The 20,660-nt window shown below is 43.2% G+C and overlaps 2 protein-coding genes across 2 annotated transcripts; both read left to right on the top strand.

Moving 5' to 3' along the window:
• The first annotated feature begins 109 nt into the window (after positions 1 to 109).
• On the top strand, positions 110 to 15,340 carry LOC146049913 (uncharacterized). Its single transcript, XM_083166594.1, has 2 exons — positions 110 to 4,359; positions 12,262 to 15,340. The coding sequence occupies exons 1-2, from the start codon at positions 4,352 to 4,354 to the stop codon at positions 14,555 to 14,557; spliced, it is 2,304 nt and encodes a 767-aa protein (XP_083022720.1). The 5' UTR covers positions 110 to 4,351; the 3' UTR covers positions 14,558 to 15,340.
• Positions 6,692 to 12,320, top strand: LOC146049914 (protein NYNRIN-like). The gene has a single exon (XM_083166595.1). It carries the CDS (start codon positions 10,355 to 10,357, stop codon positions 12,188 to 12,190), a length of 1,836 nt encoding a protein of 611 aa, XP_083022721.1. The 5' UTR covers positions 6,692 to 10,354; the 3' UTR covers positions 12,191 to 12,320.
• Positions 15,341 to 20,660: the final 5,320 nt, after the last annotated feature.

Genomic DNA, 20,660 nt, shown 5'->3' with positions numbered 1-20,660 from the left:
GTCTCTCTTTGTTGATAGGCTGGTGTATTCCAGCGGGTGTTTTTTGGTCTTGCTCCTAAAAAATGTTGGTGTGATTCATCACTTTTGTTGGTTAGGGGTTTCTCTCTGAATAAATTGTCTCTTCTCTCTTCTATTATATTGGTTCCATTGGATAGATGATCCAATGGTTGGTATCTGTTTGTTAAAGGAATCCTATAATTATCATTAGTATTAATGTTTTTTTGTTGTTGTTGTTTATATTGGTCTCTATTGTAGGACGAAATACGACCTCTTCTAGGGTATTGTTGTGTGTTGGGATTAGTATTTTTCCTGTTTCTAGAATACGATCTGTTCGTTGAGTGTGATCTATTTTTAGTTCGAAAAGATCTAACCTGGTTATTTGCATAGTCATATGCGTCTCTCTGAAACTTTTTCTGTTTGGTCATTAGGGTTTCTTTCTCGTATTTTATAACTCTCTCGTTTATTATCCTATCCTTTTCATTAAATCCATCCTCATTTTTGTGTGTATCCATGGATTTTTTTAAAAGTTCAATTTCTTTTTCTATAGCATAAACTTTATCCATTCTGTATCTGACAATCAGTTTCATGAGTGACAGTGAGCATGTGTCAAGCAATTGGTCCCATTCCTTTTGATACGTGGTGTCCTCCTGAAAAATGGAGGGTTTAAACAGTCTCAATCCTCTTGGGACCATTTGCTTGTCAATATACTGTTGTAGATTATTGCTATCAAGCCAATTACGGGTCTCCGCTTTAAGGAGATCCTCTAATTTGTAAAAGTCTCTCTGCCACTCAGATTTGTCGGGTGCAGAATTAATTGCATTACTATCAGAAAATTGTGACATATAGGTCTGCCTTCTGGTTTGGCGTTCTGAAAAGTTGGTAAAACAGCTCATAGTTGCTGCGCTGATCGTATATGACAAAGAGAAAAAATACAGCAGTGGGTGATCAGTGCGCTACTAACTGCAGCTGGTACTGAAACTTGTCAGGTCTCGAGGTAAATATAGAGGAAAAAGAAAAGTGTACCAGCGCTGGCTGAAAAACTATATATGAAAAAATTAATAGATAGAGCGGTATCCTTTACAAAATTTATTTATCAATAAAATATGCTAAAATAGCTGTACCATTAGTATATTAGGTATGCTTTTGTGTAAAACAGGGGGTTACAATAAAAATAGCACAATATGACATTCCATAAGCATCACAATTAATGAATTAAACGGGCATTTGATATATATTACCACACGGATGTCGCAGATGGTAGTCCCATAAAGCAGCAGGTAGCCAGGTGGCCAAAAGCAGTCCCAAAACACAGAGTCCAATGGTGGAATTAGGTGCCTCTGGTGGGAAAGATGGTGAACCTGGAGGATGATTGAATTTTCCTAGTCGCTGCCTCGGATGATGAGTCCGGATGGGATGGTGCAAGGTGCACAAGGCGTGGGTCCGCTGTGGTCTTGGATAAGCCCGGTAGGGTGATGCAGTGTGGATATGTCCAATAATATAGGGCTCAACGCGTTTCCCTGGGTCAAACACCCAGCTTCTTCAGGAGCAGGTATGCATGTGTATCATGCTAGGCTGTATAAATACCTTGGTATTGATTACCCAATTAGGTGCAGCTGTACAGGTGAATAAATGTTAGGATACCGTTCATTAAAATAAATAAAATGACCTCAAACCAGAAGGCAGATATAGTAAAGTAATTATAAACAAGTAAATAATAATAATAATGGTAGGAAAAAGTGGTTTTTAAACCATTTATTCTGCAATTTCCATCCGTGTCACGTGACTTGTAATGGTCACGTGACCCGGAAGTCACATAGAAATCCAAGTTGTCTGATTTTGCTGATATATATCTCTCATAGAATGAGACAGATCATGAGGGTTTAGCTCGCTCTAAGTTTGAAAAACGAGTAGGTAGGGAGAAGTACAGGAATAAATGCTTTGGGATAGCTTTTTCGTTATAGTGTGTGATCACATGTACATGTAGAGCCAATCAGAGGGAGTCACATGGTCGGTGTCACGTGACCCGGAAATCACACAAACATACACATTCGTCTAATATCAACAATAGATACCTCTCATGCTAGTGAGGTGTGTTGTGGAGGTTGAACTCGCTCTATATTTGAGAAACGAGTGGGTAGGCATGGATACAGGGATGTAGACACTTAGATAACTATTTCTTTCAGATTTGCGATCACATGTGCGTCCCCGGCCAATCAGAGAGGGTCATGTGATCGGTGACAGAGCTGGTCACGTGGGTGAGTTGTCACTGTTTACAGCGTCTTCTAGGTGGGCGGATGTTGCTATATTGGGAGCCAATCAGTCTCCGCAGTATATCGCGTTGTCATGGCACCACGATGTTTGTTGTCAGTCACGTGTGGAATCACGTAGGTTGTCAGAATTATATAGTGATCATGTTTAACAAAGTGTCATACCAATACTAATCGCTGCAATGGTTTATTGTTTCATATGAGGATAAAGGTTTTTGTAACAATAATATAAGTTTCAATCTCATAATATGGCAGGAGCTTGATGATAACGAAATATAGAGACTTAATTAGTGCTGCAGTATGCAGTGTTTGTATATTTTATATTGTTATCATGTAGCATCCATAGTTAGTATGACCAGGTGTAAAAAGATTTTCAAGTATTCATACGGTCCCTGTCCAATCATCTCATTATGAGAGGGTCAGGGGCACTATATGGATATCTGTCATGTAACCACTATAGAAGTACATAATGAAAAGGGGATATCCATAGGGAAATAGTTGTTAATATCAATATTGAATGAACATTGAAAAAATGAGTAAGATAAATATAAAGAAGAGAGATGGATTGAGGGGGATAAATGGTGATAATGGTATTGATTAATTCTAAAATAATCAATGTTATTGTATGATTGAGTTTAGTTCAATGCTTTCGTTTAGGCCATCAGGGTGTATTGAGTTAAATTTCAGCATCCAGTATACTTCTCGTTTACATAGTTTGTTGAATCTGTCACCTCCTCTCTGAGTTCGTTCTATTTGTTCAAGGCCTACTATTGTCAGGGATGACGGATCATGATTATGTTCTTTTGAGAAGTGTCTGGATACACTGTGTAGATTATTTTGGTTTATTATGTTCCTTCTGTGTTCCATAAATCGGACATGAAGGGGCCTAATTGTGCGTCCGATGTATGGAAGATTACAGTCACATTTTAGTAGGTAAATTATATAATTAGAATTGCAATTCATGAATGATTTTATATTATATTGTTCTTCCATGGCAGGTAATGTGATCGTGTTGATTCTTCTCGGGATATGTTGGCACATTGTGCAGCGATTTTTGCCACATTTGAAAAAACCTTTTGGTTTTTGTGTCAGCCAACTGGTTCCCTTTGTTTCAATAGCTGGTTTATGGGAGATATTTAGATGACTCGGAGCTAGTATTGTTTTGAGAGACCTATTTTTTCTATATATAACCCTGGGACATTCGGGGAGAAGTTGGCCAAGGATTTTGTCCTGTTTGAGTATCCGATAGTTTTGGGCTATAATCTTCTTTATTGTGGGAGCCTGATTATTATATTTACAAACGAAGGTAATGTCTTCGTTGTGGTTAGAATGTTTTGTTTTGGGATCTTTTTTGATGAGTAAATCCTGTCTATTCATTTCTTGTACTTCATCAAGAGCGGAATCTATTAGTGTTTGAGGATAACCTCTGTTTAAGAATGACTGTTTTAAATCTGTAGCTTGGACCTGGAAGGTACTATTGTTGGTGCAATTGCGTTTAAGACGCATGAATTGGCTTTTTGGGATGTTTCTTTTCCATGGTGGATGATGGGCGCTGGTAAAGTGAAGGTATGAATTAGTATTAACCGGTTTTATGTAGTTCTGAGATATTATGTGGTCTGTATTAGATTGAAGAGTCAAATCCAGAAAATTAATAGAGTGAGTGTCATAGGTATGGGTGAATGTTAAATTATATTGATTATTATTAATGTGAGTGACGAATTTAGTGGCAGAGTGAAGGTCCCCATCCCAAATAATAAAGAGATCGTCTATGTAACGGCCATAGAAGACCAGGCTCGCACCCCAGCCACCGCCCCACACATGGGTGTCCTCGACCTCTCCCATGTATAGGTTGGCATAGCTGGGTGCGAACCTGGTCCCCATGGCCGTCCCATTCACCTGAAGAAAAAATTGATCGGAAAACAGAAAATAATTGTGAGTGAGTATGAATTTGATTGAATCAATTATAAATGACCTATGTTTGCAGCTGAGGTCAACATCTGTCATTGAGAGTCTTCTTTCTATTACTTTGCAGCCTAGGTCGTGCGGGATGTTGGTATACAGAGCACTGACGTCTAGGGTCATAAATGCATAGGTAGGTTTCCAAACTATATTTTGAATTTTTATTAAGAGATCGGTGGTATCTTTGATGTGTGACCTCAGCTGCAAGACATATGGTTGTAAAAAGTGATCAACGTAAAAAGAAAGGTTAGAAGTGAGGGAATTGATACCAGAAATGATGGGGCGTCCAGGTGGTGAGGTGAGTGACTTGTGTATTTTGGGGAGAAAGTAGAAAGTGGGGGTGGTGGGAAATTTGGAAAATAAAAAGGTGAATTCTTCTCTGGATATGACATCTTCCTGTAGTGCTGTGGTTAAAAGGGATTTGAGGTCAGCTTGGTAGGTGGTAGTGGGGTCATGTAAGAGGATGTGATAATATTCTTGATCTTTGAGCTGTCTATCAGCTTCTTTGATATAATCTAATTTATTCATGACCACCACTCCACCTCCCTTGTCTGCCTCCTTTATTATTAATTCTTTATTTTCAGTAAGATGTTTGAGCGCTATTTTTTCTTGTTTGGTTAAATTTGAAGTGGGGGAGTGTTTGTTGGAATTGGAGCAGAGCTCCTTAAAATCTTCCAAGGTGATCTTATAAAAAGATTCAATGCTGCTACTTTTTGCTGATATTGGAAAAAATTCCGATTTGTTTTTGAAGATATTATATGGTGTCTGAAGGTCAAAGATTTTTTTATAAGATTGAGTGTTGTCAGTATTATTGGTCTCCCAGAGATCTTCTAGTATTGTCAGCAATGCATTGTCAGTAGAGTCAAGGATGATTGGAATAGATGTTTCATTGGTGTTATCCAAATGTTTTTTGGCGAAAAATCGTTTGCGACACAACGTGCGGATATATCTGTTGAGATCAACAAATAGATCGAAGATGTTTGGGCCTGATGTGGGGGAAAATTTCAATCCCTTGGCAAGTACTGACAATTCATTGCTGTTCAGTTGTTTATCAGATAAATTATAGACATATTTTTTGGCGTTTTCTGAAATCTTATTTTTATTAGAGGTTATCTGTGATTTCTTTTGTATGAGTTTACCTCCTCGTTTTCCTCGGGGCTTGGTTCTCTTCTTCTTTTTGGGGTCTCTCTTTGTTGATAGGCTGGTGCAGTGGTGATTACACCAATTCTAAAGTCCGGTGCCTTTATAGGGCAGAGCTATTCAACATGCCGTCTTCCAGCTGCTGTGGAACTATCAATCCCAGCCACAGTTCTGCTATCAGGGCATGCTGGAGTATATAGTTCCACATCAGCTAGAAAGCTGCATCCCCTGCTGTTGGATCAACTCTATGGTGGCTGTAATGAATGGATTATCTCCTGGAGACCAGAACATGGTATATGGTGAGCGCTAAGTGAGGCGTGTTACCTGGAGTACTGTCTGTTTGTGAGCCCCCAAGTCTCAGCGTTCTGGATCCTGCAATATAGAATAACAGGCTATGAATTGTGTAACAGACATGTTTTGCATTTGATCTAATGGCGGGTTTAGACTTCAGAATAGTCATCCCGCTTAGCCCTAAATCCATGTTATGTGGACTATTCTCCTGCCGACCTTTAAGTCTCGTTTTATACCATGATGAGCCACACTATGTATTTTTTTCTCTTATAGGGGAAGATGTCATAAGCTGTGGAGAGTAATAAACTACCAACCAATCCGCCATCCACTTTATCACTCTATATTAGTGTAGTAATCACTTACATTATACAGCAGGACAGCTCTCTCACTCCTATAATAGTGCAACTTGCTTGTCCTTGAGTTTGCAATATACAGCCAATCAGGAGACAGCCCTTTCCTGGTCCTCCTCCTACCCATCTAATCGTTCTGTGTTTGCGTCTCTGAATCTACCACCTGTCTGCTACCTGTCAGCTGACGAATACCAGGGTACACACTAGAGACCTGCACACGATACAGTGTATTCAAAGATTTCCCTTAAATGACTGCGCATAGGTACTGTATGAATCACACATGTATAGCACCAGAAAATGTGTATGCACCGTAAACGCACAAAGCGGCCGGGTGTGGACTGACATTTGGGGGCTGTAACTGGTCATTTTCTGGTAGTGGTTGGTGTTTATGAGGGACTGTGGCATCAGTGCCGGCGTGCCCAGGTGTTTGAGGAGGGACTGTGACATCAGTGCCGGCGTGCCCAGGTGTTTATAAGGAGGGACTGTGACATCAGTGCCGGCGTGCCCAGGTGTTTATGAGGGACTGTGGCCATCAGTGCCGGCGTGCCCAGGTGTTTGAGGAGGGACTGTGACATCAGTGCCGGCGTGCCCAGGTGTTTGAGGAGGGACTGTGACATCAGTGCCGGCGTGCCCAGGTGTTTGAGGAGGGACTGTGACATCAGTGCCGGCATGCCCAGGTGTTTATAAGGAGAGACTGTGACATCAGTGCCGGCGTGCCCAGGTGTTTATGAGGAGGGACTGTGACATCAGTGCCGGCGTGCCCAGGTATTTATGAGGAGGGACTGTGACATCAGTGCCGGCGTGCCCAGGTGTTTGAGGAGGGACTGTGACATCAGTGCCGGCGTTCCCAGGTGTTTATGAGGAGGGACTGTGGCATCAGTGCCGGCGTGCCCAGGTGTTTGAGGAGGGACTGTGACATCAGTGCCGGCGTGCCCAGGTGTTTGAGGAGGGACTGTGACATCAGTGCCGGCATGCCCAGGTGTTTATAAGGAGAGACTGTGACATCAGTGCCGGCGTGCCCAGGTGTTTGAGGAGGGACTGTGGCCATCAGTGCCGGCGTGCCCAGGTGTTTGAGGAGGGACTGTGACATCAGTGCCGGCGTGCCCAGGTGTTTGAGGAGGGACTGTGACATCAGTGCCGGCGTGCCCAGGTGTTTGAGGAGGGACTGTGACATCAGTGCCGGCATGCCCAGGTGTTTATAAGGAGAGACTGTGACATCCGTGCCGGCGTGCCCAGGTGTTTATGAGGAGGGACTGTGACATCAGTGCCGGCGTGCCCAGGTATTTATGAGGAGGGACTGTGACATCAGTGCCGGCGTGCCCAGGTGTTTGAGGAGGGACTGTGACATCAGTGCCGGCGTTCCCAGGTGTTTATGAGGAGGGACTGTGGCATCAGTGCCGGCGTGCCCAGGTGTTTGAGGAGGGACTGTGACATCAGTGCCGGCGTGCCCAGGTGTTTGAGGAGGGACTGTGACATCAGTGCCGGCATGCCCAGGTGTTTATAAGGAGAGACTGTGACATCAGTGCCGGCGTGCCCAGGTGTTTATGAGGAGGGACTGTGACATCAGTGCCCAGGTGTTTATGAGGAGGGACTGTGACATCAGTGCCGGCGTGCCCAGGTGTTTATCAGGAGGGACTGTGACATCAGTGCCGGCGTTCCCAGGTGTTTATGAGGAGGGACTGTGGCATCAGTGCCGGCGTGCCCAGGTGTTTGAGGAGGGACTGTGACATCAGTGCCGGCGTGCCCAGGTGTTTATGAGGAGGGACTGTGACATCAGTGCCGGCCTGCCAAAGTGTTTATAAGGATGGACTGTGACATCAGTGCCGGCGTGCCCAGGTGTTTATGAGGAGGGACTGTGACATCAGTGCCGAGGTGTTTATGAGGAGGGACTGTGACATCAGTGCCGGCGTGCCCAGGTGTTTATGAGGAGGGACTGTGAGGTCAGCGCTGGCATGTCCAGGTGTTTATGAGGTTCTGTGATTAGTGTCTACTCACATTCGCACCGACGGCACAAACTCTTGGATGGTTCGGGAATTATGTATGTATCTGCGAGTGGATGATGAATAACAATCCATTCACAATTTAACAAAGGGGTGGTTACTCATCTCAAAATCTCACATTCACAAGCCACGCTGAATTAGTCACATAGCGCATACACACTGCATCCACATTATTATTATTATTTAAAGTTTCTTATATAGCGCAGCAGATTCCGTTGCGCTTTACAATAGTAGACAGTGATAAGACAAACTGGGTAACAACAGACAGACTTGGAGGTAGGAGGGCCCTGCTGCAAGCTTACAATCTATAGGGATATAGGGGGGGAAACATAAGGACAGGCACCAGTAATAGCATAGCAGTTACAAGTCCAGAAGGGAAGCTATATAATACATAAGTGCCTCGGAGGGTTATGCATGTAGAACTTAAATATGATAGGCTTGCCTGAAGAGGTGAGTTTTCAGGGAACGTTTGGAGACTGGTGGAGAGTCTTAATGTGCGTTGTTAATGACGATTAAATATGACCAGAGAGACAATAAGTGAAAAGCGCTGGTTACGTAATAAGTCCGCAACCAACGTACCCTTTATACCTAACTACGTGCGAACAAAGCGTAGCGCAGCGTAGCGTACCTTTTATTGTATTATGTACACCAAGAACCAATACCTTAATCAGAGATTCCTTCGCAGTACTTTGTCTCTAATCTGCGAATATACCTTATCGGACAGTGTCCGTAATATACCTTGTCGCTATTATGCGAATAAACAGACACGATCACTGTATTGAAATAAGGAGATAAGAACTCCGTAAAAAGGTTGTATTTAAGTCCCTAATGGACAAAAGGGGGTTACAGAAATAAGAATAAACAGGTATAACAAGTAATACAATATACTAACAATGAATACTAAACAGACTGCTAAGGGGAAAGAAAACAGATACAAGACACAATCAGCCAATCAATACAATAAGAATAAATACCGTTAATGCAACCGTTACCGTTCTCATCAAATATGCGAAGTGTAGTCCGGTCAGAGCTCGCTATCGTTCAGGAATGAACTATAGCCCGGTGGACAGTCAGGGAAAGGTAAATGTGCCGAAGAGAGTTTGGCTGCTTTGGGTCGCCTATCTTATAGGGTCAGAAAGGGGAGGTCAAAGGCCGTTCTCATTGGTCAGAGGTCGAATGTCAGGTCAGCTGTGATTGGGAGGTAAGATGATACACCTGGTTTGGCTAGGTCCAGGGGAGTGAACTTTAAGAGTCCTTTGTTTGGTGGTTTCGGCGTCAGCAGTGATAAGAACCGGTTTCATCTAGATTCCTTTGTTACATACTTTCAACAGAAACTGTCCCTGGAATATGGATTATGTCCATAACTGTCGAGCCGTGTATATTGCGGAATATTCGCAATGACCGGAATACTTCGCACAATGAACGGAACGGAACGGAACGGTACTAAACATGATACAGACAGATGTATGCAGGGCTAACTAAGCTATGTGTGGCGTTCTAAACCTTTAACTATATTTTACTTAGTCAGTATGTATTTATGAATTTATGTGTGATAGTATGGCTACTCTTCTGGTCCACTTTGTCACGCATACTCGGGTATGGAAACTTTATTTGCGCAACTCTGCGAACCAAAATGGCGGCCATACTATCCTAAAATGGCGTGTGTGTAACTCGACTTCCATAGTCCACCCTTTAACAGTAATTATAAAACTGTTACAATACAAAACATTTCACACGATAATACAGAAATTCATAATCCTAACACAGAAATTGGGATCCATGAATTAAACATATAAGGGGAGTAAACCATCTGCTCTTGGCCGATCCGGGATCACGGATAAACGATGGGCCGCATTTATCGAACAATCTACTCAGGGTCACGAAGGATAATGTACAATTTTGGGATAAAAATAAAAACAAGGGTGGTTACAACATATACACGTTCACAAATATGGTTTCCTTTAAAGGGAGGTGGTTTCGATTCTAGGGTCATATACCAAACCCTGGTCTTCCTCTGTATCTCTCGTTCTTACACTCATGATTTCGGTACGTTTTGTCTTTCCCCGGGTCACCACCTTTAAACATTTGAACAATAGCACAAAGACTATGATGGCACCACCGATACAGAGAAGGAGTTTTCCTATGCTAGCTATTGTTACCATATACAAAAGATGGAAATGTTTCTAATGCCAGATTAGCTCACTGGGCTCTTTTGTTGCAGGATAGGGACATTACAGTAAAAGCTACTGCCAGCCCATCTGCTTGTGCATATGGACTCATTTACCAGGGAGTACCACACACATGTGAATTACCCCCAGCTGACCATTCAAAACCTTTCTTTAGAGCAATGTCACAGGAGGCTACAGCCCCTGAACACATCACTCAGATATTTACGGATGGCTCATGTTTTTACATAGAAGGGTCACCCCATGCAGGTTTTGGTCTGTACATACTGCAGCCTCAGACCACACCACAGTCTGTGTCTCGCTCTTGCGATGTAAAGTCTGCACAGTATGCTGAGCTGGCAGCAATAGCACATGCCCTTGAATTGTTTAAAGACCACAAAAATGAGATTGCATTGTACTCTGACTCAGCATGGGTATGTAATGCCCTTACAGAATTTTTGCCCTTTTGGCATACGCATCAGTATACCTCATCTGATGGAAGCCCTCTGAAATATGCAGACCTCCTCAGGTACATAGTGTCTTTGGCACAGAACCTAGCACATGTCCCCTGGGTTTGCAAAGTCAAAGGACATTCCCTAACATCACCACACCATGAGCACAATGAAATGTCTGACCTGTTAGCCAAACAAGGGGCACAAGAGGGGGAGCCATGGCAGATACCAAAAGAAAGCACAGAATCACCTGTGTGCCCTCTTGTATGTGCAGTAACAAAAAGGCCAGAAATGGTAAATGCACCAGACATTGCAGAGATTCAAAGGCAGGACCCTGAAATTAAGGAAATCATAAAAAAATTGAGAAATGAGGAATTGAATTTAACAGAGGGAAACACATTGGCAAAATACATACACAACCTTACATTAACCAAGGACAAGGAGCTCCTTATCCACAATGGGGAAGATGTAACGTGGGTGGTCCCAAAAGAGTACAGACATGAAATGATTTATCTTGTGCATGACCTCCCTACAGGTGGACACCAGGGTGTAGACAAAACAAACCAGAGACTAAAAACAGTAGGTTGGTGGCCAGACATGGGGAAAGATGTACAGCAATACTGTGACAACTGTGTGGTATGTGCTCAAGTTAACCCAGCGCCTAGAAAGATAAATGCTCCCTTGCGAATACAGAGGAGGGAAGGTCCCTGGAATGCATTGCAAATTGATTACATGGGCCCTCTGCCGGTCACAACTAAAAGTAACAAATATGTGTTGGTTGTGACTGACTTATTTTCAAAATGGGTAGAAATTTTCCCTACTAAAAATAACACTGCTTTGAGCACAGCTAAAATCTTGGTTGAGCAGATTTTCACACGGTGGGGTCTCCCAGCATCAGTTGAATCAGACCAGGGCTCACATTTCACAGGTAATGTGATGCAAAGTTGCATAAAGATGCTGGGAATAAAACAAAGCTTCCACATTTCGTATCACCCAGAATCTTCAGGACAGGTAGAACGAGCAAATAGACAAATCAAAACAATGTTAAGAAAGCTTGTGGACATAAATGGCAAGAATTGGGATAATTTATTACCCCTAGTGGCAATGGCGATAAGGGCCACACCCTCATCAGCTACTAGATTAACGCCCTTTGAGTTAATGACAGGAAGACAAATGAGGCTGCCCGAGCATCTCTGGATAGACCTGCACACCCCCACTATTGATAGATTCTCCATGGACCAGTACCTTACAAAACTGGAAAGAGCACTCACAGAGGTTCATCTGTTTGCAGCACAACACCTAGGGAAAGCGCAGAGAAAAGCTAAGGCCTGTTTTGACAAAGGGGTAAAGGAGAATTGTTGGGAAGTGGGAGAAAAAGTTATGCTTTTAGAACTCCGCCCCACAGAACACTGTCTGGGCAAGAAGTGGAGAGGACCATTTGCAATAGTGGATAGACTAAGTGCCTCAGTGTATAAAATCAGAATCAAAGACACAAAGAAAGTGCAGGACAAATGGGTACATGCCAATCAAATGAAACTGTACAAAGGAGATGGACCAACTGAATAATTCACATTTCCTCTCCTCATACAATTTCATCTTTCTTCTCCCCTCATAATTGTTTTTTTATCATTTTTCAGGAAAATGAGAATCCCAAGTCTGATCCTGTCGTTATTGTTGAGCCTCCAACTCCAGGGTACCAGTGAAATTAATATTTCGATCAGAGTGGAAGCCAACCCGATCCATTGCAAAGAGGGAGAATCCATCCTCATTCCAGTGTCCGTACAAGGCACCACGGGAGAACAAGTATCCTGGTGGGGCCCAAAGCATAAAGGATTGAAAGCCTGGGATAATGGAAGCGCAGGAAACTCGCCACAGTACCGCGGTAGAGTACACGTTTTCCCAAATGGATCCTTATTGCTTAGCCATGCAAAGCTCACAGACACAGGAACCTGGACATATGGTTTCATCATTCCCATTCCTACATATGGAAGTCCACCCACTGTGCAAAGAACTTATGTCCCTGGAAGCATCACGCTTAATGTTTCCCGAAAGGTAGCCCCTAACCCAACAATCGCCACAACCAAGGCAAAAATATTTCCATCTGCTATGCCAATTGCATGCCCACAAACCAGTGAAGGGCCCATGAGTGGACTTACGGCTACTTCCATTCCTGGTTCCCTCATAAACAATGTAAAATATATACATGTGCCAGTAGTCCTCAACTTGTCTAAATGGAACATGGCAGAATTCGGTCATTGTGTTAATAGTAGTGTTTCTTTGTTTTACGCTTCCTTATTAGTAGATATTGTTACTTCTCACCAGAGCAGAACTCAAGACCCGTACACAGGACAGGCTAACACTCACCAAAAAGGTATTTTTAGATCCAGAAAATTACAAAGCCTAGATGGTATCATTGGATCCATCCCTGGACTGTTTGGTTCCGGGATGTCAATTTGGAATAGGGCTGATCTGGAGGTGATCCGCAGACACATAGGGAATTTTGAGCAGAAAGAAGGGCAATATGTCCTGAAGCCTGTCCTGCAGGGTATTGAGGGTCTGGCCAGTGAAGAAAAATTTACTGTTTATAACATGCATGATATAGCAAGATTGTTTTCAGAGACCCAAGCCAAGATCAATGAAATCATTGAGCTCAACAATAGAGAAGCCACACAAAATCATATAGGTAAAGAGATCATATGCACTGCATATGGTACTTATGTCCTCAATACAATCACACATGTAATTAGAGACATACAATCTGGTAGAATACCTGATATTTTTAGAGATAATGATCTGACCAAGTGGTATTGCTCACAATCTAACACTGGACATGGGAGAAATACCCCGAGAGATGATTGCAGACCCCTGCCTATCTCCACGATCAGGAATTTAGGCACTGTGACCCCGCACCCAAACAGAGGTTCACCCCATTGCCACAGCAAGCAGCAACCCTGTGCAGTCAACGATATACTGTATGTTTCCTTTACCATCTCTCTACCTGTGTTCGAGCCAAACAAATCTGTCTTTGATGAACTGTGCACTGTCCACTCTATCGGCTACCTGGAAAAGGACATTTACAAGGAGCGGCTGGACCTACCAGAACTACTGGTCCGAGTCAATGACACGTGGAAAGTACCGCATACTGCTTGCTGTGCAGTCAAGGACAATCGATATTTGTGTCGCTGCAACGTCTTTGAAATCGAGACACCAATCTGCGGCATGGACTCAAGTACGCCAAGCACCTTGCTCACCGATATAAATGGACTAGACATCATTCCCAGCAAAGTTGTGGGAGGTACCAAACACAGTGCAAAGCTTAACACATCGAACAGCTTCACAGCTAGGGACGTTGCATGTCCAGTGCAGCTAACCAAATGGAGAACTCCAACAGCAAAGGTTACATACAACATGAATGGACAGTACTGCGTGGTCACAAATCACAGAGAGTTCTTGTATGGGGGAAAGTCTTGTCCAGTGCCAAACCCAAACTTCTGTTTCAGCCCACAGGAATATACCGCCATTGGTCTGACTGTTATCACCCCAATTCCTGTTTATGAAGAGGACATAGATATAGATAGTGAACCAGAAATCTCCAATCTTGGAGAATATACACCTGTGTTCAACATACACATAGACTCATTAACCCTAAATTTAGAGAAACTCTTGAATAGGAAAGACACACACATAGTTCAAATTAATAATATGGTCAAGAAGGCAGACTCCACACTAAATGAATTACTTCATGATGGTGATTTTGAAATTGCCATGACCAACACCTGGCTTGAGTTGAGTTTAAAGGGCTTGTTGATCGGACAAACAATTTTGCTAGTCATTCTAATTTCATTGATATTTTGGCTTAAGCGACTTATGAGACAGGAACGTAGAAAGCTTAAAAACCTGGTAGATGTAAGGTATAAGCAATTATTATGTTGATGTATGTGTGGCCATCGTCATCAATTCCCATGGCCACAAGGGGGGGACTGTTACCATATACAATTATGCACAAACAGATATAAGTCAGAAAATGCTAGTAACAGCACAAATATTTTGAATTGAATTATGTTTTATGATGTGTATTTTCAATCATGATTAATTGTACTTTGAGTTTGGATCATTGGGTATAGGACGGTGTATTAGGTAATCAATATAGACAGAAGGCCAAATGCTTAATACAGTATAAATGAAACGGATTAATCCCATGTTTTATTAATGGAGTAAGCAATGTATACACTATGGGCCAGACTCCAGCCATCTGGTTTTCTTTCTGGAGAATGTAGACTGCTAGTATATCATCCAAGTTACATTGCAGGACAGACAGGACACTATTGTATTTTGACAACAGGAGTGTAAAATAGATTGATGCACAGGGAGAGCCCAGAAACAGGGAATCTCGCAATGGAGATTACCACTAGTGTCCAGACAAGCAGGAGACCCTGTCACCATTAGCATCCATAAATTCAATAACGTCATGAGAACAGGGAACTTAATTCTGCGTATTTGGGTTAAAAGGGAGATATAGAGGTTTTGGTAGTTCAGATCAGAGGGACAGCTGAGAAGGAAGGACCCTGAGACGTCAGGTAGTTATTCAAATTTACCCTCAAATATTCTTGCAAGTGTATAGTAAGTGTATAGTAAGTGTATAGTATGTGTATTGTGTAGGTTAGTAAAAGTGTTTTGTTTGTTATGTAGGTACCATAAATAAGGAAGCGTATAATATTATAGGACTTATTATCATTGTGTTTCTTATCTTGTATTATTTGTGTCTCTAGAATAAAGTATCATTTTAATAGAGCTGACATTCCGTGTCTCGAACTTTCTTGTTGGGATCTATAAATATCTCATAAGAGATCTATATATGTATATCTTGCACTATATTGTATAGGGACTGCAAGGTTGGTTGACAATTGTATTTTGTAAACATAATTTTCACATAGTCAATGAGCTGGGATGAAATATATGTGTGAAGTATATTTTAATGGTTTAGCTCCCAGACAGTAGATATAGCAGTATTTACCCTGTGGGTCAATCACACTTATATGTATCCAAACGTTTATGTGAAGTACATCTCTGTGTGATTGACTAGTGATTATATTGCCCCTCTAGTTACGAGTCAACCTATCTTGTAGGCCTATTATAATATAAAGGCAGATATTAAATACCTGAAGTGTTGCATCAATATATAATATAATCTATATCATATGATATGATATAATATATATATACACACAGCAGAGAGACCCCAAACTCTACACTATGATCCCTTGCGCCCATTCTCCTAAACCAGAGAACCAGTGCATTGGATTCAACCAGGAGGTCCATTCACTAACTTTGTTACCTATTTCTGCCAGGCTGATATTATGTTCCCTTCTAAATTCCCATTTAAGCTGAAGAATCTCATCCATCCGATGATCGATGATTTCTTCTGGGTCTTCAGTATTGTTGGTGATATATGTACAACACTTCACCCCAAACTGTGTAGAGAGGGTGACACAATATCCTCCTGTCATAGCTGTCAGATAGTTCAGCACCATCCGATGTTGGACTAGCTCTCTTTTATATGCTTGCAACTCCTTCCCAGTGTATCTAAAGGTGTCATCATAAATCTCTGTGATGTTATCTACCAAGCTAGCTAATGCTTGTATATATTTAAAAGGTACTTATGTAGTATCTGGGCTGCCGATTTTGTGATTGTATGCCTTACCTTAAGGCATACAATCAGATGCGATGCGATGCGATTCGATGCGATTTTGCATAGGATTCAATGTTAAGAAGGTCCTGTTCATTTCCCCACTATCCAAGTGGGCATAGAGTTGATTTTATATAGCGTGGCGAGCGCAGCGAGCCACCGAGCCCGAAGCGTGGCGAGCGGACGCATATTTCTTAAAAAGTATTCTGTGTCCGCTCGCCACGCTTCGGGCTCGGTGGCTCGCTACGCTCGCCACAGGTTTATATCCAACTCCATGCCCACTTGGATAGTGGGGAAAGGAAAAGGACCCCTTTTTCCCATTGAATTCTATGTTAAAATGGACTCAGACCATTTTAACATTGAATCCTATGGAAAAATCTTGACCATCGCATCGCATACGATTTGGTCGCATGCGATGCGATACGATGCGATGCGATCCGATCCGATTTCGAAATCGGACGCCCAGATACTACATAAGTACCATTTAAAATTTATGACTCCTCTGGCGGTATGGGTGATATCTAAAGCAATGAGGAGTTGGATACCGAACGACTCGTGTATCATTTCAGAAGCTAGGGGTTCTTTCTTGATTGTTAAATCCCTTTTATGGATTTGGTCATAATGGGTATGAGTGTAAGGAGGAGGTATACCTCTGTGTATGCCCACCATCTCATCATGTGTGAGGGTCATCACTTCAGGTAACACTCTGCCTAGATAACAAATACCAACGTAGTTCATGGAGAGCCATTTGTACGCCCTCCTACCACAAATATAATAAACATCGTCAGGGAGAAAATAAGGGACAGAGTATTTCATGATCTTGTCACACATTATCCATAAGAACATCCCCGTCCCCCGTCCCCTGTTCCCTGACTTGTTCCTCACAGATTTCTGGCTGTAGGGTTACATTACAGTAGCCGGCTGATACTCTGCCGGCCATCATTTTACTTCTCTTCACCGTGTAGACATATTTATAGTGTCTCCCACTGGTTCGGATTTTTAACAACAATTCTTTATCAATAGGCTCTCCATCTGGACGCTGGGAGTAAGTTATTGTCTGGTTATGCCATGTCACTTCCCAAGTACCAATCGCTCTGGAACTCGAGAAGTTCATACATACCAGGGATTTATCCACTTGGTATGGGTGTAATCTAAGACTAGGGGACCTGGTATACAGGTATCTCTTATCCAATGGCCTCCCCTTATTTAATACGCTTATCTCTGAAATATTAAGCGGGTATGGGACTAGGCCTACACTACTCCTTTTATGTAACACTTGTGAACACACCCAGCATTCTGTTTGGTTTAAGACCTTACCCACTAGTGAGTGGTAATCACTCAAAGGATGTCGGCCTGTAGTTGCCTTACTTGTCGACTGACATCGCTGGATGCATTCTTCTTCCATTTTAGGTTGACAATATCTACAGACACAGTACTCACCAGACAATAACTCATCACATAGCCCTTGAACTACGTTTCCCTCATACCTTTTACCTTCTCCTGTCATGGGCAAAGTTTCAAGCTGGTTTAGGGATTCTACCTCACCCATATCTGGGTCCATTATTACACTGTCAGAACTCCGCTCCGATCGCTCTAGACTGTGGCAGCCACCGAGTATCTTGGGATGAAGAAAAGAACACAGAAAGAAAACAAAGAAATATATGCATAACTGTGAACCTGTTGCTTGGAGTCCTTCCATCATCTCTACCCAGGAGACTTTTATTTTGCTCTGCTCTGGGACCTTTGTTCGCTCAGGTTGCTCGACCTTGGCTGCTTCTCAGTGTTCCCGAAACAATGCTTCTAGCGACACTTCTTCTCTTTCGCTCTCTGCACACTGGGATTCTGGGTTACTGGCTTTCTTGCAGTGGGACGAATGTATCCAAGTCTCTCTCTCTGCGACTTTAATTGATGTAGTGCTGGTCAACAAAACTTGGTACGGTCCTTCCCAACGGTCTATCAAACAACCTGAGCGTAAAAAATTTCGGATCATAACAAAGTCTCCTGGTTTAAGATTATGACAATTCTCGGTAGGCATATCAGGGTTCAGTAACTTCAGCTGCTTTTGTTGCTCCCTTAGCTGTTTGTTTAGCTTTAGGATATACTGTACAGTTAGCTCATTGTTACATTTGAGATCATCCTGTGGTCTATCATGATGTGTGGCTGCCGACCAAACAATATCTCGAAGGGGGACAAGTTGAGCGGAGTCCTGGGAGTGGTCCTAATGCTATACAACACAATAGGCAGTGCCTCTGGCCATAACAACCCTGTTTCAGCCATAACTTTACCCAATTTGTTCTTAATAGTACCATTCATTCTCTCAACTTTGGCGCTCGCCTGGGGACGATATGGAGTATGAAGTTTACTTTTAATCCCCAGGAGTTTACACATGATTTGGAAGACCTCTCCTGTGAAATGAGTGCCTCTGTCACTCTCAATGACCTTTGGGATACCATACCTACAGACAAACTCCTGACATATTTTCTTTGCTGTAAAGGTAGCAGTGTTGGAGGCAGCGGGGAAAGCCTCCACCCAGCTGGAAAACATGTCAACACAAACTAATACATATTTCAAATTTCTACAGGGTGGTAACTGTATGAAGTCGATTTGTATTACCTGGAAAGGGCCTTCTGTAGGAGGGATGTGGGATGGCTCTGTTGGGATGGCTTTTCCAACGTTCTTCCTCAAACAGGTGAGGCATGACATTGCCACTCTACCTGCTTGAGAAGCGAACCCTGGTGCACACCAGTAGGCTTTTACCAGCTTGCACATACCTTCCTTCCCAAGATGTGTCAGCCCATGGGCCGCCTCGGCTAGACTAGGAAGGTATGCTCTGGGGGCCACTGGTTTCCCGTGTCCATCTCTCCAAAGTCCGGTAGACTCTTGGCCACATCCCTTCGACTTCCATACTGCTCTTTCCTGTGGGGAACACAAATTCTGCATGTCTATCAGTTTGGATGTGGATACCATGTTCAGTGTACAAAGGTTGGTAGGATGGGTGAAAATATTTACAGGGCATGCGGCCCTTTTCGCTGCCTCATCAGCGCGGCTGTTACCAAGTGACACCGGGTCCTTCTCTGATGTGTGAGCTTTGCACTTGATAACAGCCACTCTGTCTGGAAGCTGAATAGCTCCCAGAAGTCTCCTAATATATGTCGCATGCGCCACTGGTGTGCCAGCCGCCGTCATGAAATTTCGGAGGCGCCATAGGGCTCCAAAATCATGGACTACTCCGAAAGCATATCTGGAGTCGGTATATATGTTGACTGATTTTCCTTGGGCCAGTTCACATGCTCTGGTCAGTGCCACCAGTTCCGCTACTTGTGCTGAGTGAGGTGGTCCCAAGGGTTCAGCTTCCACAATACCTTCTCCATCTACTACTGCGTAGCCTGTGCACAGCTCTCCCGTGTCCGTCTGTCTATGACAGCTACCATCTGTGAATAAGGTTATGTCTACCTCACTTAATGGGCTGTCGCTTATGTCAGGACGTGCTGTGAAGGTCTGATTCAGGTAGGTCATGCAATCATGTTTGTCCTCACCCTCACTAAACTCTGCTTTACCATATTCAGCAACATTCCCATCACCCTCCACCCTTTGTGCCTTGGAGGGCACATGAGGAAGGAATGTGGCTGGGTTTAGTGTGTTGCATCTTTTGATGGTAATATTTACTGGGGCCATCAGCGCCAGTTCCCACTTAGTGAACCGTGCTGAGGACACATGACGTGTTTGGGCAGAATTTAGGAGGGCAGAGACAGCATGGGGAGCATGAACAGTTAAATCGTGTCCCAACACTACGTCCTCACCTTTACTTACTAGTTGTGCTATTGCAGCCACACTTCGTAAGCAAGTTGGGAGTGAGCGTGCTACTGTGTCCAGCTGGCCACTGTAGTACGCTATTGGTCGGTTGGCATCACCATGTTTTTGTACAAGTACTCCTGCCGCACACCCACCTGATTCAGTTCCGTACAGTTCAAAGGGTTTCCCATAATCTGGCATTCCCAGTGCTGGGGCCTTTGTTAGGCTCACCTTTAGTTCCTCGAAAGCCAGCTCAGATTCCTCAGTATGAGAGACCCGATCTGGCTTAGTTGAGGAAACCATCTCTTGTAGTGGTAATGCCAGAATAGAGAATCCTGGGATCCAATTGCGACAGTATCCACACATGCCTAGGAACGTACGGATCTGATGCTGGGTCTGTGGCAGTACCATGTTCTGAATCGCTTGGATTCTGTCGTCGGTGAGGTGTCTCAGCCCTTGGGTAAGGCAGTGGCCCAGATACTTAACCCTGGTCTGGCATAATTGCAGCTTATCCTTTGATACTTTATGTCCTGTCTCTGAGAGATGCATCAGCAGCTG

Source organism: Crinia signifera, chromosome 12, assembly GCF_055691185.1.
Source record: "Crinia signifera chromosome 12, ASM5569118v1, whole genome shotgun sequence".
NCBI lineage: Eukaryota > Metazoa > Chordata > Amphibia > Anura > Myobatrachidae > Crinia > Crinia signifera.
The sequence above is the reverse complement of the archived record's forward strand: the minus strand, read 5'-3'. Positions and strand labels throughout refer to the sequence as shown.

Excerpts from the sequence above, each read along its gene's own strand:
- LOC146049914 (XM_083166595.1), top strand. The coding sequence starts at position 10,355 with ATGTCACAGGAGGCTACAGCCCCTGAACACATCACTCAGATATTTACG.